The sequence below is a fragment of the Oncorhynchus clarkii genome, chromosome 5 (genome assembly GCF_045791955.1).
Source record: "Oncorhynchus clarkii lewisi isolate Uvic-CL-2024 chromosome 5, UVic_Ocla_1.0, whole genome shotgun sequence".
NCBI classification, from domain to species: Eukaryota; Metazoa; Chordata; class Actinopteri; order Salmoniformes; family Salmonidae; genus Oncorhynchus; species Oncorhynchus clarkii.
This window is the reverse complement of record NC_092151.1, coordinates 65,360,101-65,376,663: the sequence shown is the minus strand read 5'-3', so window position 1 is coordinate 65,376,663 and position 16,563 is coordinate 65,360,101. Positions and strand designations below refer to the sequence as shown.

At 41.0% G+C, this 16,563-nt stretch overlaps 2 protein-coding genes across 7 annotated transcripts in view; both read right to left on the bottom strand.

The window, feature by feature from the left end:
* Nucleotides 1-1,539: 1,539 nt before the first annotated feature.
* Nucleotides 1,540-8,864, bottom strand: LOC139409232 (major facilitator superfamily domain containing 12b). The gene is made up of 10 exons (XM_071154090.1): nucleotides 8,143-8,864; nucleotides 6,132-6,342; nucleotides 5,639-5,771; nucleotides 4,114-4,317; nucleotides 3,929-4,021; nucleotides 3,711-3,803; nucleotides 3,429-3,599; nucleotides 3,228-3,322; nucleotides 2,976-3,106; nucleotides 1,540-2,263 (listed from the first exon to the last, which is right to left on the bottom strand). Exons 1-10 carry the CDS (start codon nucleotides 8,420-8,422, stop codon nucleotides 2,217-2,219), a joined length of 1,458 nt encoding a protein of 485 aa, XP_071010191.1. The 5' UTR covers nucleotides 8,423-8,864; the 3' UTR covers nucleotides 1,540-2,216.
* Nucleotides 8,865-10,853: 1,989 nt separating this feature from the next.
* The window catches only part of LOC139409229 (casein kinase 1, gamma 2b), a 44,877-nt gene continuing 39,167 nt past the window's right edge, over nucleotides 10,854-16,563 (bottom strand). For 3 of the 6 annotated variants that reach the window (XM_071154084.1, XM_071154085.1, XM_071154086.1), the window contains exons 6-11: nucleotides 16,426-16,511; nucleotides 14,569-14,653; nucleotides 14,310-14,458; nucleotides 13,970-14,050; nucleotides 12,082-12,188; nucleotides 10,854-11,836 (exon numbers count right to left, since the gene is read on the bottom strand). In XM_071154084.1, coding sequence (XP_071010185.1) covers nucleotides 11,782-11,836; nucleotides 12,082-12,188; nucleotides 13,970-14,050; nucleotides 14,310-14,458; nucleotides 14,569-14,653; nucleotides 16,426-16,511 — 563 coding nt within the window. In that variant the 3' untranslated portion in view covers nucleotides 10,854-11,781. Of the gene's footprint in view, nucleotides 11,837-12,081; nucleotides 12,189-12,699; nucleotides 12,973-13,969; nucleotides 14,051-14,309; nucleotides 14,459-14,568; nucleotides 14,654-16,425; nucleotides 16,512-16,563 lie in introns of those variants that run through there. The other 3 variants (XM_071154089.1, XM_071154087.1, XM_071154088.1) reach the window with 3 other exon arrangements.

Sequence of the window (16,563 nt, the reverse complement as noted above, 5' to 3'; positions counted from 1 at the left end):
ATGATTGTGTCCCACTTGTTGTTGATTCTTCACAAAAAAATACAATTTTATATCTTTATGTTTGAAGCCTGAAATGTGGCAAAAGGTCGCAAAGTTCAAGGGGGCCGAATACTTTCGCAAGGCACTGTAGCATAGTCAGAGTAAAAATAAAAACATAATTTCAGTACATGTCCATTGTCCAATGCTTTGTCTTTTATTGCAAAACAAATCCAACTCAAGGTACTCAACTCTAAGCAGCAGGGCAAACACACAGGAATAGGTCAGTGTGTCACAGATCCAAGAGTGCAACTCAAGCAGCTGTCGTGACTTGCCACAGTTATGTTGGGACACAAGAACTAATGTAAATGTCAAGTTGCTGTTTTAAGCCATGAAATATCTTCAGAAACCGAGACGTTGGCTATAATTACATCTGTTTGAGAGAATTCGATAGCTTCAAGGGGCCACAGAGCATAAAAGGGACATAGCATTGACATTGGAACAATGGACACCAGTAGTTTTTTTTAATCAAGAATAGATGGGTTGGCCAAGTTAATTTTCAAACATGCTGTCCTAAAATCAAGCCTCCTTATTTATACAATTGCTCACCAAGCACTTATAGCTTTATCTCTGGCAACACACTGGGGGAATTTCTGCTGTTCTCATTCATCAGTTAACACTGAACAAAATCTGTTTGTTCTCTGACTCCCTCTAACTCTATTGGAGGTATGTATCTGTGTGTTTTAAACACTAATTAGATGGTGTGTAGGAGGTGGTTTATGGTCAATCTGACACATTAATGAGAAAGAGCTCAGATTTAATGGGATTTATCCACTGATTAAATATTCCTCCTGAAGGAAGCATGATAGCTGTAGTTGACAAGTAGGGCTACAGTTGACAAGTAAATGACCATGTGACATGTGCCTTCTTGGTAGGAGGTGGTTCATTTTCCAAGATACAACTGAAAAAAAAAAAACAACTGATGAAGCAACTAGTGGTGTAGAATGGCATGTAGACTATCTTGATATACAGTATGATTACATTTAAATGGGACATTTATTTGTCATATGGACTTATGAAAACAAAGGGTGTCAGTCCTGAATAAGCCGCTGATGATGGTGTGCTTTCTGTACAACACTGTTCCAAATCTATAGCCCCTGAGGGGACCACTCACAGTGTACCACCGCTCCCACCCCCCACCAATTGCCAGCACAGACTCCAATTAGTGGTTCAACTAACAAGCAGTGATGACGCCCGCCCTCCAAATTACCCAAGACCGCATCTCTAAACAGTGCTTTGGGGAATCAGTTAGATGGCTGTAGGCTGAGCAACAAGCCCATCTCACAGAGAATAATGAAAGGACCTTTTCTCTCTTTGCTTCTCTTGATTATATTTCATAACCTTTGGACTCAACTGACTGTACTCACCAAATGGTTACAATGTGTAACTCAGAACATTAAATTCAACCTTAACAACCACATAAATCCAACGTGGTCAATTGCGATTGCTACCCAGGGAGCCCACCTGTGGAAAATAGTATGCAACTGTACTGATCTCTCTCAGTGAAGATGTGAGTGAGATGTAAATGTTTATTCCTCAGAGACAACTCATCTGCATTTTCATAAAAAACTAGGCATTGCAGTCATTTTGTCCCACCACGCATCAGGCAAGCGTGTCCAAAAGCTCTCACAATCTTAAAAGAAACAAGACATTAACATTTTAAATCTGAAAAATATCATCCAAAAACTGTTTACATCTCTGCGTTACTGACAATTTCAAAATCTATACAATGAAAATCCGAAAGAAATAATGGAGACAACAGACAATACATAATAACATCTATGGAAGAAAAAAGTGATTCCCTTTTAAGTGTAAAACATTGACATGTCTGTAAGTAGGCGTACAGTACGCAGTATTATTATAAAGTAGAATATTGTACCCATTTATTGGTACCCATCATTGTAAATAAGAATTTGTTCTTCACTGACATGCCTAGTTAAATAAACATTTAAAAAAGGATTTTCTTCCCCCCATAAATTCCCCATAAATGCAGTAAATCTAAATCGCTTAAAAGGTATAGATAGATTTGGGGGTGTTAAAGTCTTGCTGTAAAGTTCCTGTTGTATTTCCAATGGGTATACTGAAAGTCTCCTGGTCTTTGTCCTATGAACAGGCACAATGTTTTCCCCACAGATTAATCAGTGTAAAGAATCTGTTCTTCAGTTGACTCCTGTGTAGTTTCATTCTCTGTCTTCTGCCTCCATCTGGACAGAAGTACTGGGTAAACCTACGAGGAGAGAACAATGATAGGAAATACATAGCTAATGCATTATAGGAGATTTTCAACCAGTGTGCCCATGTTTGAGAGCTGTTGTGTGCAAGGGCCATATCAATCTGAGGTGTAGTTCAAAAAATTTTCCACTAGATGGAGGCGTGGCTTTATTTTATGGCAGTACAAAAAAGTTTGGATTAGACATTTGTAATTAGCAAATACAAAATCCAAGTCAAAATATTTCTGGAATTAGTAGCGCAAGCTGGCAAATATAAAAAGCTAAGCATATTATCTAAATACCTTCAAGCTGCATGTGGACTAATTTTAACCCTTCCCCTGTCAAAAATTATTTGATGACCATAACAAAAAACACCTCTAAAGAGCAGATCTCCCACCGTTTAACTGATTTTACTGTGAGACTGGAATACAGAGCTGTAAGTTACAACACCACCTCCACCACCATACCCTCTGCCAAGATGATACTCTCACAACCCAATAACCAGATATTGCACACACACTCAGAGATAACATCTGCATTCCCCTGCTCAGACGTTGCATGCATCAACCAATGATTGCGTACCACGTCATCGACTATGCTGCCGTCACCAGATTGCTATAAAATATGTGGTTCTTTGATACGTGAAATACCTATCCAGGTGTAAGATCTGGCATGCTTCAGCAATGTCTGAACAGCGGAACATGACCAACAACTGATTTGAACACTTACGTTGGCGGATCCTAATAGGCCAGATGAGGAGGGTGCATAGGGAAATTGCTGCTGCTAAGGCCACACCCCCGGTCACAATCACCATGACATCACGATAGAACCACACACTTTCTGGACAGCTGTCTTGTGAACTGTATACAACCAAGAGCGACAGTTACTCGTAAAGTTGTACCCTGGTTTCCCTTGGGGTCTGCAAACCGCACTAAAGAAGGGATATTTAGAACAACAGATCCCAGTCTGCTCCTTACTCACTTGCAGGGATGCAGTCTCTGGATTATGATGACACCAATGCCATTGGCCACCTTATCTGTGAAGCTCATCGCCCCGTACACAAAGGCCCCACTTTGCTGCCGAACAAGGTCACAGTTCATTCCTTTGACTTGGTCATGGTGAGAAACGTCATGACAACAGTGGAGGAAAACCATCTAGCTACAACATACAGGGTGTTCCTACCGTCTGTTCTCCAATCAGTTTGGCCGTCATGGAGAGCGACATGACCAGGATGGTGGCAGAGCCTGCACCCAGCAGTACAGCAGCTCCATAGATCAGCCTCCCTATGTTCATGCCCACCAACACCCAGGAGGAAAACCCCAGGATCAGCACGAGGCCTAGCAAATAAGTCATCTAAGGAGAGGGGGAATTACAAAATAAAAAAAGGGTATACAAGAAACTTAATACTAGGGCTTTTTATATGATTTTTCTGACAGTTTTAAAACATCAGACAGAAAAACTCACACTAATGCCTACAAGCTTGCTGATTGGCTTCATGACCAGAGAACACACAAACCCACTGACATACATCACTAAAGGAATGGTGGCAATGAAGTTCTGGAAAAGGAGAAGGAAATGAGCCCAACATTACTACACAGTCAGCAAGTTTCACAAGCACAAAGGATTCTGAAGAATGGTTATAAATGGCACCATTATAATGTATTATATGCATGTAGCCTTACCTTTGGTAGCAATAAGGAGTTGATGAGATACATGGAAACGTAGGTCTGGGACAAGTTGACTATCAACCTGGTGCACATGTACAGAAAAGCAACCTGGACCAAAAGAAGCAGGTTTACAGTTTAAAATACACTTCCACAAAACGTAAAGGTCATTTATATTGTATACACTCAGATTAGAGAAAGACCTGGTAAAATGAAGGCTCCTTCAGCCAATGATTCCATTGGAGGAGAGATTGGGGTATGGTGTTATGGGAAGTTGGGGAGATCAGGGGTTGACTCTCATCATTCTGCGAGCCTGGCTCTTCCCTGTGAGGAACCCTCTCTCGGGTGCCCAGGTGGAAGACGAAAGAAAACACTGCCCCGATCCCCAGCACAATGAGGGACAGATCCTGATGGCAGGAGACAGGACAGGGGAGGGAGACAGAAAGACAGAGGGAAACAACATACAGAATTGTCACCTTTATTCACCAAGTACATTTACCCATACCCAGAATTTGCCTTAGAGAAGGCGTTGCCAGCAATAGACAAAAGAGAATATTGACACAGACATCATACAGAATATGCAATATCGGAACAGTAAACATAAAACTCTGGAGTATAGGCTGATTACAGAGGGAATATACAGAGGGGACAGAGATATATAGTAGAGGGATGCTACCGTGGCAAATATATATACAGTGCATATACAACGTTGTCGACATAGCGCAAATGCAGTACAGTGCAGATTTGCATTAGAGGTCATTGATGACTAGGTGCAGTAATCGGCTCAATGCAAAATCAACTAATCCCTATGAACCTGATGGCCGGTTTATGAGGGGCACAGCATGTTGGATGAAACTGTTCAGGTGGCAGGTGGTTTTGGTCATGATTGATAGAAAGTAGATGGGATGGGCACAGGGTGGTGGGGGTATAGTCCTGGTGGCTGAGGGTGTTGTCAACTGAGGGGCAAGATGGCTGAGGAGGCTATTGATGGCTGAGGGCACTTTGTTTCAAAACGACAGTAGAACTCGCTTGTAGTTTGTGATCTGTTGGAGACCCTTCCAGACAGACGAGCAGTCGTTGGAGGCGCTCCTTGAAACAACATTTGGCCACTTTAATCCCCTTGTTGAGCAGCTGCTTCAAAGTTCAATAATCATCTTTGTTGTTACACCTATGTGCCACCTCTTTAGCTAAGTGCAGCACTTGGAGTTCAGCATGAATCAGGGTTTGTAGTTGTACCTTTTGACAAAAGTGCTGGTTAGACTGCAGTTTTCCTCACAAACACTGACGTAATCGTGAATGTTGGCGTTTTCATCTTTGAAAATGTCCCAATCGGTAGAGTCCAGGATAAAGTCATATCCAGGATTACAATCAAGATCAGCCTACCCACTGGGTACAGATGTCAATTCAATGTATATTCCACATTGGTTCAATGTAATTTCATTGAAATGATGTGGAAACAATGTTGATTCAACCAGTGTGTGCCCAGTGGGTAGTCTGGGTACCAGTCTTTTTAACTAACATTCTTCTCCTTGCCACTCCTGTCTTTGGCAAATGACAGGAGTGACAAAGAGTGGAATGTTAGTTAAAAAGACTGGTACCCAGACTACATTCAGCCATCATGACTGTAACAATCTGAACACCCATGTGTGCTTAAGGACTAAGTGATCTTCCCATTTTAACTGTATTGTACCAGAGTACCGTTTGTAAAACAGTGAGGGCAGCTCTTACCCTGAATATGGGGATGTCAACAATACCCAAGCTGTCAGTGACAGAGGGATCTCCAGTCTGCTGGGACTGGAAGTGAAAGAGTAACAAGGCCACAGCATACACTGTAATATTGGCCACCACCGTGAACGCATACCTACACAGTGAGAGAGACGGTACAAGGTTGTAAAACTACATCAGAAGATATCACTAATTATTAGACTACGTAATACTGGTGGTAAGATGGCACCTTAAATGGGGAGAACGAGCTCGTGGTAATGACGAGTGGAATGGTATCAAATATATCAAACACATCATTTGCAAGTTTGATGGCATTCCATTTGCACCATTCTGGACATTATTATGAACCATATCTTCTCTCAGCAGCCTCCTGTGGTACAGTACCTTCATTTTTCACTTTCAACTCATTTCCTCATAAATGTTTTTATTTGGGGCGATAAGAATCACCTCACTAGCTTGCTGTTTACCTCCTGCTAAAGTAGTCTATTCGGCTCACCTGTAGGCAGTGAGCTCCACCTTGGCATGCTCACTGGACACCAGCTCTGGGATGAGTGACAGGTGGGAGATCTGGGTGGCGGCCCAGCCAAACTGGAAGATGATGATGAAGGGGGTGAAATAGGTGAGCCACACCCACTGTGGAGTGTTGTCACCACATCCCAGACACGGGTTAAATATGAAGGGAAAGGAGATAAGTACACTGATAGTGCCTGTAAGGGTGGAGGGATATGAGGGATGAGGTCAGGGTAAACTAACTATCCAGCCTATGAGAGTTAGTCATGCATGGAACTAACAATAAAGAGAAATGTGGACAGGACAAAAAAAATCATTTTTCATGAGCCTGTTGTAATGTTTAATCAGCTGGTCTAGTTATACGATTATTAGTTAATTGATGGTTTTTATTATACAGTATAATCCTGTACAATATTATGACTATATTTTACATTTTTATCCCGAGTAATTAGGGTTAAGTTTCTTGCTCAAGAGCACATGCAGATTTTATCTAGTCGGCTCAGGGATTCAAACAGCGACCTTTCGGTTACTAGCCCAACGCCCTTAACCACTACGCTACCCGCTGTCCTACATGTAAATTTACTGGGATTATTCCATAATTACATTGATAATGGTCCAGTGTGTGGGACATTTCAAAACCTAAAGCTGGGCACCCTTACTGGGTCCTTGACCCCCCCAGAGGAGCACTCACCCTGTATTCACAGAAAGTTGCTGGTTCGAGTCCTGCCTGTTCCCCCTCAATACTACATTGCTGGCAGTGGTGAGATGATCCCAACAGTAGCTATATTTTCATTAACTTGCCCAGTGATTTTTTGTCTACAGTTATACAGTTTGTATAGAAAATAGATTCCACAATACCCTTCATCATTTCCAATGTAGTCATTTAGCAGACACTCTTATCAAGAGCACATACATTTTCGTAATGGTCCCCCGTGGGAATGAAACCCACAACCCTGTCGTTGCAAGCGCCATGCTCTACCAACTGAGTTACATGTAAAAACATTCCTCATTAAGCTGGTTGAGAGAATGTCAAGAGTGTGCAAAGCTGTCAAAGGCAAATGGTGGCTACTTTGAAGAATCTCAAATACATAATATATTTTTATTTGTTTAACACTTCTGATTACTACATGATTCCATGTTATTTCATAGTTTTGATATCTTCACTATTATTCTACAATGTAGAAAATAGTCTAAATAAAGAAAAACCCTGGAATGAGTAGGTGTCCAAACATTTGATTGGTCCTGTATGTGCCAACATAACGCCAAGGTCCGCGCCTTGGTGAAACTTGCACTCCTGTAGATCTGAAATAATTGGATGGTGGAATTTGCCAGCCAACCAGAAAAGCAAGGGCAAGCAATTCAGGCATTCTTGAAATACAGGAAAATCCTTGTCCTGCAAAGAAACATCATTTTGATAGTTGAAAAATATATTTTGCAAGCAGTAGGCATTTAGAATTAAATGTAGATTGGAATTTATAGTTACGTGATTAAATCACGTGCTCCCGTGTACCTTCAAAAGTATTCGGCAATCACTTTTTCGAAAAACATCCGTTTCCATCATCATTTGTCGCAATAAAGGAAGTTCAAGTTCCATAAAATAAAAATACACTCGTCTAACAGATACAAATATCGTTGATCTTTAGAAAACGTATCCTCTGTAGTTTCCTTTAGGCCTACACATCTCGCAATGATTTTGTTTTGTTATTGCGACATTTCATTAGTCTAATAAACCTGGGACAATTGAAACCTACCAACGGTCTCAAGCTTGTAGGAACTGTTCTCTTATTCTCATGTGTGCAAGAGATTTTCGATAGAAAATCTAGCCTACCTGTAATCTAGCCTACCTGCATGTAAGTATAGAATTATGTCCTCTGCCAAATGGTCTGGATCTTTATGGCACAGGTGCACTCACCCAATAGTGTTACTGGGTAACCCAATTGCTACATAACTTTAGTTAAACCAGGCTAATCAATTATCATTATTGAAGTCATACTTACCGACTAAATGCCATGTTTTTCTTTTGCCATATGATCCACATCCAGCTGTTCGATCCGACTCGATACCGACAAGGGGCGTGGAGACACCATCCGCTATTTGACCTATAAACAGCAATACACCTGCATATGTGCTCTTGAACCCAAGCACGGAATGGTAGTAGACCAATAGGTAGGTAAACCATAACGACGCGCAAAGGTCGTTCAAAAAGTGACCAGCTGCGTAACACAACCGCCTGAAGAGGGGTAAAGACCGCTCATTAGAGAGCAACTGGTCAGACATAACTGTTACCAACAATTTCACTTCAATATCAGTGATTTAAAAAAATAAGTTCCTTTCATATCCCCAAAAACGAGCTAAGGATACACTTCTTAATTGCGCAAGGCAACTCCAAAAACGCTCGACAATATTGCTAGAAAACTGAAACCAGCCAAATTAGGATTACATCAAACTGTTTCCCTGCTTGATCAGCTGAAACGATTTAACATAGGATTAGGTCAAACTAGGTCCTAAAACAAAAGACACTTTACGCAGGCTGAGTCTCAACCTACACCCACAGGCCAGAGACTCCTATTCACTGGCAAAATGATGTTTAGAGTGAATGCTCATGTCTTCAATGCCGCCTGTTAAAACGAAACCCATGAATTTGACATGGTTCTCCAATTTGCATTTCCAGTCCTGTAGAAACCAATATCATCCAAGTGCAGACTACTCAATGTAATCTAGCCTTGGAACAGACTGGCCCCCTACATATAGTATGTTTCACTTCCCTCTCACTTCACTGAAATAGCTCAAATAACATGCCTTCATACAGGTTGATCAACAGCATCATGTGATTACAATCTGTGATATTTTCATATTGCAAAAGTCCTATACATTTGTGGGTTTTGAGTCAAACCTAGTGACAAGTGGTGCACCAGAGCTCAAACCACATAATCCTAATGGAGATTGGCCAGTTAAGAATCAGAATGATCATGACATGAACATAAAGATTCTTGTATTGGTGAAACTCATATTCAATATGTTGTATTGAATATTGTATAACCAAAGCAGTCACAGTATAGCCAGGGGTTAAATTAGGAGGAAAGGAAGTGGAAAAGAGTTCTACCACCTCCCTCAATAGCAGACAGCACATAGTGGAAATCAAATAGATTTATGATAAAAATGATCATGGGAAAACAACGTTGGAGACAGTTCTACTACATGAAACATCTCAATTTAACCCAATGAATTAACCACTTAATTTAGCTCCATTCGAGTCTAGTAAAACACATTTTCAATGATATCTATATTGCTCTTTTCAGTTTGAGATGTTTATGAAAATGTTCACACACAGCTGCTATTGATATTGCCCGGTTTTTTTAGCAACCTCATGTTGAGTTTTCCAGAAAAAGCTAACATCTATGACTGATCTCATTAAAACAATACATTCCGGGTCACATGGCCTTGACTCATAACCACAATGACACCAGCGTACAGTATACTACCTAAAAGGGTGAAGTGATAAAGCAGTCTTTTGTAACAGGGAATATACACTAAGTGTACAAAACATTAGGAACTAATATTGAGTGCACCCCCCTCCCCCTCAGAACAGCCTCAATTCGTCAGGGTATGGTCTCTACAAGGTGTCGAACGCGTTCCACAGGGATACTGTCTAATGTTGACTCCAATGCTTCGCACAGTTGTGTCAAGTTGGCTGGATGTTCTTTGGGTGGTGGGCCATTCTTGATACACATGGGAAACTGTTGAGGATGAAAAATCTAGCAACGTTGCAGTTCTTGACACATTCAAACCGGTGCGCCTGGCACCTACTACCATACCCCGTTCAAATGCACATACATATTTTGTCCTGCCCATTCACCCTCTGAATGGCATACATACACAATCCATGTCTCAAGGCTTAAAAATCCTTCTCTAAATGGTCTCCTACCCTTCATCTACACTGATTGAAGTGGATTTAACAAGTGACATCAATAAAGGATCATAGCTTTCACCTGGTCAGTCTGTCATGGACAGAGCAGGTGTTCCTAATGTTTTGTACACTGTGTAAATCGATACAGTAATAAAAAAATCAAGGGGGCTTTTCTTGTGAACTAATATATATATATATATGCACGACCCCACACTGCAGTCATCTCTGATCAAAACCATTTGGGACAACTGTATATACTGTCGATGACAGAGCATGTTGTTGTGGTAACACATCTCATGTAAGGCCATTACAATGTTCAGGCAGCGATGCATGTAACTAATGCAGCGAGGACCTTCAAAAGAAAATGGTGGTGCATTCAATACGTCTGGTGGAAACTTCAGTCAATGATGGGCTGTCGCTTCATTTGTCTTTAAAAAAACTTGACATGATTGCTTGCTGCTACTAACTTTGATCTGCTGTCATCAATGACTAGAATTGCTTAGCTCGCACTACACAAGCTCTAAAATCTTATATTTCTTTCCCAGAAGGTGCACATAGAGAGTTAACCTCCACTGTAAAGATCCCTTGATTGTCATAGCAGAGGAGTTGTGATGGTGTGATGGTGGAGACCCATACAGTCATTGCTGGAGACAGTTTGACCTCTACATAGGACCACACCCTGGGAATGGCAGACATCGACAATGCTTTCAGAGCGATAAAACAAACACACACACACACACACACAGGCAATGAGCAACATTTGGAATAACTTCAGATAACATGTCATTGCAGGACACTTACTTGAGCTTTAAACATTTTACTTGGAAAGGCACAAACTATGATTTCCTGGTTAATTATTCTGATGTAAGAAATAAAACTGAAAGACATCTTGTTTCATGTAGATTGACATTTCGGCCCTTACTCAGATTTAAGCATTGTATAGGACTATTCCTAGATCAGTCTTTATTTTGTTGTTTTCTTGTTTGTTAATTTCAAACCTAGAATTCCACTGTACTTTATTTTCTTTCAAAAGTGCAATAATAAGAAAAGAGCTTAATATCTGTTTCTTTCAATCTTCCACAGTACCTGAGGCCAGTGACTGTGCTACAAAGATTTCCAGAAACACTACAACATAAAAGTAAAAGTTTGTTTTCAATCCAGGAAGTCAACTTTGAAAACTACTGAGGATTAAATTACAAAAAAAAGGGAAAAAATGCATAAAGATCCTCCAATTCTGGTTTAGATGAAATGCTTCCTGTTGCGTTCAGTGATTCCAGAGTTAGTATTGTTCATTCTTGCTTCTTACCTTGATCCCATAAATAAAGGACTATTTCTATGGAACAGATTTCTTTCACTCGACTCATTGACAGTTCCCTCAGATCAATGGCTGTTGAACAGAAAATGTTCTGTATGGAATCTAAAATACAACAACTGTTTCAAACAGTATCTTTTTATATATTCACGTCACGGTATTCACGTTTCATTTTTACAGCTTTTAACGTTCTCTCAATCTCCCTTTACTATGCAGGTACTTTCAAATGTTTCTTTCTTTTTTTAAAAAGGAGCCAGAGTCTGAAAGACAACATTCCTTTACACGTCTGTAGCAGGGGAGTGCTGAGAGAGAGAAGAGAGAAAGAAAGAGAGATTGGGAAAGAGATAAGATGGGTGATCTGTGTAGTTGCTTCCATTCAAAACTTGACAGTGACCAGAATGTTTCAAGTTCTTCTCTTCACTTGTGCCGCTGGAGGGGTTTCCTCTTTCTCCTTTTGAAGAAACAACAGCACCTGCAGGCAAGGATATACTAGTAAATTCATGTTGCATATCAAAAAATGTGATGTTAAAAATATTAACTCAACATTTAGAGGCCTTAAATGTGTGCAACTTGTTCAATATTTTGTTTGAACAGTATTTTGAATGAATGGGTTCAGAACCCATATTTCTATTTGACAGTGTGTTTCTTGCAATGACTGCCAGAGGTAGTGAGACCGAGCCACTGCCAGTCAACCCCAGGGAAAGACAGCTGTCTTACTTTGTATCATCAGCCACCTCCACCTCGGTGGGAGCAGTGATGGGAGCGTTGGAGTGTCCTGCCGTCGGGTCGTCAGTGTTCAACTCTCCATTTGTCGAGCTCATCACCTGTACAGGTGAACACAGGGAATTTTAAACAGGATGTCTGTTTTTAGGATATATGATCAAATCATGATACATTATCTGTACTTAATCCTTCATAGGAAATTAGTTGATTGAAGCATTCGCTTATAACTGTTACCCTTGACCACATTACATTGTAAATGTATCTACTAGTTGGAAAAAAGAGGTAATAATTCCAAAGGGTGCAATTCCCTTCCAGGACACTAGATGGCACATTTGCTTTACTAATTATCCTAAAAGCTTCTAATCTGAGACTGGAGACTGTACATCACTTACCATTTAAAGCAAGTCATAATTGCACCATGAAGGACTATAGATATGAAATATCCAGTCAGATATTCAAATGTTTTTAAACAGAGGTATCTTCTGAGCTGCTGTTGCCCCTTCATCCCTTCAAAGTGGAGTCAGCGCTGAGACTGTTCATACTCAATGAGATCCCTTTTCTAGGGAGAGGGGAGGGGGGTTCCTGTCCTGATAAAAGGTTTCAATGACAGTGACCGCATGGTTCTCCTGACAGCTTCCCTCCCCTGTTATCAGCCTGGAGCAGATGAGTGAAGCAGAGCAGACAGAGCGAGCAGACATACAGAGACAGACAGACAGAGAGGCAGAGAAAGCTGGGGTGGACAGACCGTCATGCAGCACCATGCGCAGCAAGCAGTACCTGTACAGAGCCCCCCAGCCTTTCGGCCGTGACATACGACCCCAGTGTCTCCTTATTGGTCATTGGAGAGGGCTGACGCTGAGACTCATCTCCTTTGGGCTCAGGAGACTGATGCAAAGAGCACAGGGGGAGGGGAGGCAGGTTATGGGGGCAGGAGTGAAGAGGTGGAAGGTAGGGTGGTAGTGAATGGGGAAAGAAAGTCAACAAAAACAAACAAACGAAAATAAATACAGAAGACATCTCACAAGAAGAAGCAGGCTTGTTAAAACAGAATGAAAATAGAGCAAAACAAAGCAGAACCCACTGCCTCATGCAGGAGTGAAAACAGCCTTGATCGGAAACACTAAGGGTCTAGTTTTTTATTCCAAAATCTATATTTTCTTCCAGCCCGCAGCAATCTCCTGTCTATTGTCCTTACTAAATGAGCTAATCATTGTTGTGACTATTCCTGGTTTCTGTAATAAACTCTGTGATTGTTTGTACTATGCAACGTGTTGCCTGTTTATGTTCATAAATGATGATACTCATTACATTGTACTGGAGAGTCATAATTACAGCCGCGAGTACACCGCAAAGGACAATTATAAAACCTTATGTGTTTTTTTAGAGAAAAAGATTGAAAAGGACTAATAAGGTCTAAAAAAGATGATGTGTCATGTTGATGACAGTGCAGTAGGATCAAGGCTCAAATAGCATGCTGATAGAACCAGGAAGGGAAAGCATGCAATTTTGCCACACGAAGCAAACTGCTTTGTCATTGCTGATGTGAACAACGCACTGCATTTTGCAAAGCAATGACTCATTTTTAAGGAGAAAAGGTTGAAGACAAAACCCTCCGATGCTAAAACAGTTGAACTTTCAAAGATGATGCTACAACATTTAACCACAATTATAATAGGGTCATCAGTTCCCAATCATTCTTCCTCAATCGCAAAAACAGAGTAGAGTAGATTAAAGAGGATGGAGTGAATAAAGGTAACACTGTAAAAGAGGCCATATTCTTGAGGAAGCTGAGAGTAGGACAGGAGGGTTGGCAGTTGCCTCTGAGACAAGGGGGAACTCGACTGACAAGGTGGGTGGGTGTGGCGGGCGGCGGTGAGGTCACCTGGTTTTTGGTCTGCTGTTGTGCTTTGTCTCTGCTGGGCTGAGCGGGTGTGTCACTGGGGATGGGGCCTATCGGTGTAGGCTATGGTGGGGGACAAAATGACACAGCATTTTATCTAGGACATAAAATACTTTACTCCGACCACGACATGAAGATATGAATATGTAAAAAAAAAAAAAAAATAGGCCCTCGAACCACTAAGACATCACAGGAAATCTCCATTTACATCCCGTCTGATTGTTTACAGAAAAAGACAAATGAAAATGTGCAGATAGAGGGGTCAAGCGGTCCCCTCAAAACTTTGAATAGGGAGAAGAAACAAGTGATGAAGGAGACTCACAAGTGGCTTGCCGACCCAGTCGTATTCATAATCAAAGACATAGCCGTTCCTATCGAAGAGGTCAGTGAAGAGTTTCCGTAAGTAGTCGTAATCAGGTTTCTCAAAGAAGTCCAGCCTCCTCACGTAACGCAGATAGGTGGCCATCTCTTCTGCAGGACGAAGGCACACAAATTATTACATTTGCATAAACTGATCTAGAACTAGACCTAAACAAAAAGGAAGGAGTAACACATTCCAAATGACACCAATCAAATCTGACCGGGGAAGCTTTCACAAAGCACTTCAATTGGAGTAGCTCGCTTGGTATCTCCAATCTTCTGATACCTCTCCTTCAAAGTGTCTGCCTGGAATCAATAAAGTACAACAATTATTCTCCCACGCATTTAGCTTTAATTCCCACACAGCACAGTAGAGTTGAAAAACTACAGCTCTGCAGAAAGCAAAATATAATGCCAAATTCGGGGCAATACATGGCTGGTGGCAGTGTAATTCAATGGGAATAACGATCACACGTAGAAAATTAACGCGTCTTAGTTCGCATCCACATGCAAATCCTCTCGTAAGCCATTTTATGTCCTGAGTTGACATGAGGCTGTTATACAGGCTTCTTATTTTTTATTTATTTAACCTTTATTTAACTAGGCAAGTCAGTTAACATCTATGGGATTGGTGTCTGATATCTGATATGGGCAGAAAGCTTAAAGTCTTGTTAACGGCACTGTCCAATTTACAGTAGCTATTAGAGAGAAAGAATGCTATTGTTTGAAGAGAGTGCACTGTTATGAACTTGAAAATATATTAATAAACCTATTAGGAACATTTGGGCAGTCTTGATACAACATTTTGTCAGTCTTGATACAACATTTGGAACAGAAATGCAATGGTTCATTGAATCAGTCTAAAACTTTGCACATGCACTTTTGCCATCTAGTGGCCAAAATACAAATTGCACCTAACCTGGAATAGTACATTGTCACCTTTCTCTTGCATTTCAAAGATGATAAAAAATAAATAATAATGCATCTTTGTATTATCTTTTACCAGATCTAATGTGTTTAAGTCTCCTACATTAATTTCACATTTCCACCAACTTCAAAGTGTTTCCTTTCAAATGGTATCAAGAATAAGCATATCTTTGCTTCAGGCCCTGAGCTACAGGCTATATTTGGGTATGTCATTTTAGGAGATAAAAAAAGACGGCCTACCCCAGCCAAACCCTAACCCGGACGATGCTGGGCCAATTGTGCCACACACTATGGGACTCCCAATCAAGGCCGATTGTGATACAGCCTGGAATCAAACCAGGGTCTGTAGTGACGCCTCTAGCACTGAGATGCAGTGCCTTAGACCGCTGCGCCACTCAGGAGCCCCCAAAAAATAGTTATATGAGTTCTACCATGATATTCTACAGTTAGATAGCTATATGCTTGAAAATAATGGAGAGTCGCACACTCTAGGAGCTCAGATGCAAAAATGGAATACCCTGGTGAAGACAGCTTGGCTGTCGAAACGTTGGATATTACATTTTTGCATCTGAGCTCCTAGAGTGTGGGGCTCTCCTTTATTTTCAAGTTTCCTACTCCGCTAGCCTGCACCTCGCCTAAATAGGTGTGCGTTTCTTTTTCTTCTAGATAGCTATACGCTGCCACACAGGTCCTCTTCCTGACACTAGCCTGGGTGGAGAGGACCTCAAAGCGGAAAGTGTGGGAGTGACTTATGTTGGTAAAATAAGATGACATTTACATCTATTAAACACTGCAGACCAAAAAGGTATGAGCTAAACGGTGGTATCCGGTATAAATTGCACAATGATAGAAATAAAACCATTTTGAAAATGTAGAAACTGCATTATATGAATATGTTTTACCATTGTTAATTCATTTACACAGAGACGATTCAAATCTCAGGAGGTGAAAATCCTTCCTGTGTATGGTTACAGCACTATTTTCATTGTATTTTCCCCTAACATGTCTTCCTCTTCCCTAAATACTGTAAACACTTTCTAGTCTGAGGCCTTGAAATGTCACTTGGGCCTTGAATGAGAGAAGTTATTTTGCGTTGGGGGGCTAAGTGAAGGGTGTGTCTGAGATCATGTAGATATCATGAAACTGTATACCTTCAGGCCTTGCCAGGGAAGGCTGCCTCGCAGGAAGTACATAAACATGTGACCCAGAGCCTCCAGATCATCCCGTCTGCTTTGCTCTGCAGAAGAAGAGTTTGTTACTCACACAGTTATCCACCACTTCAACTATAT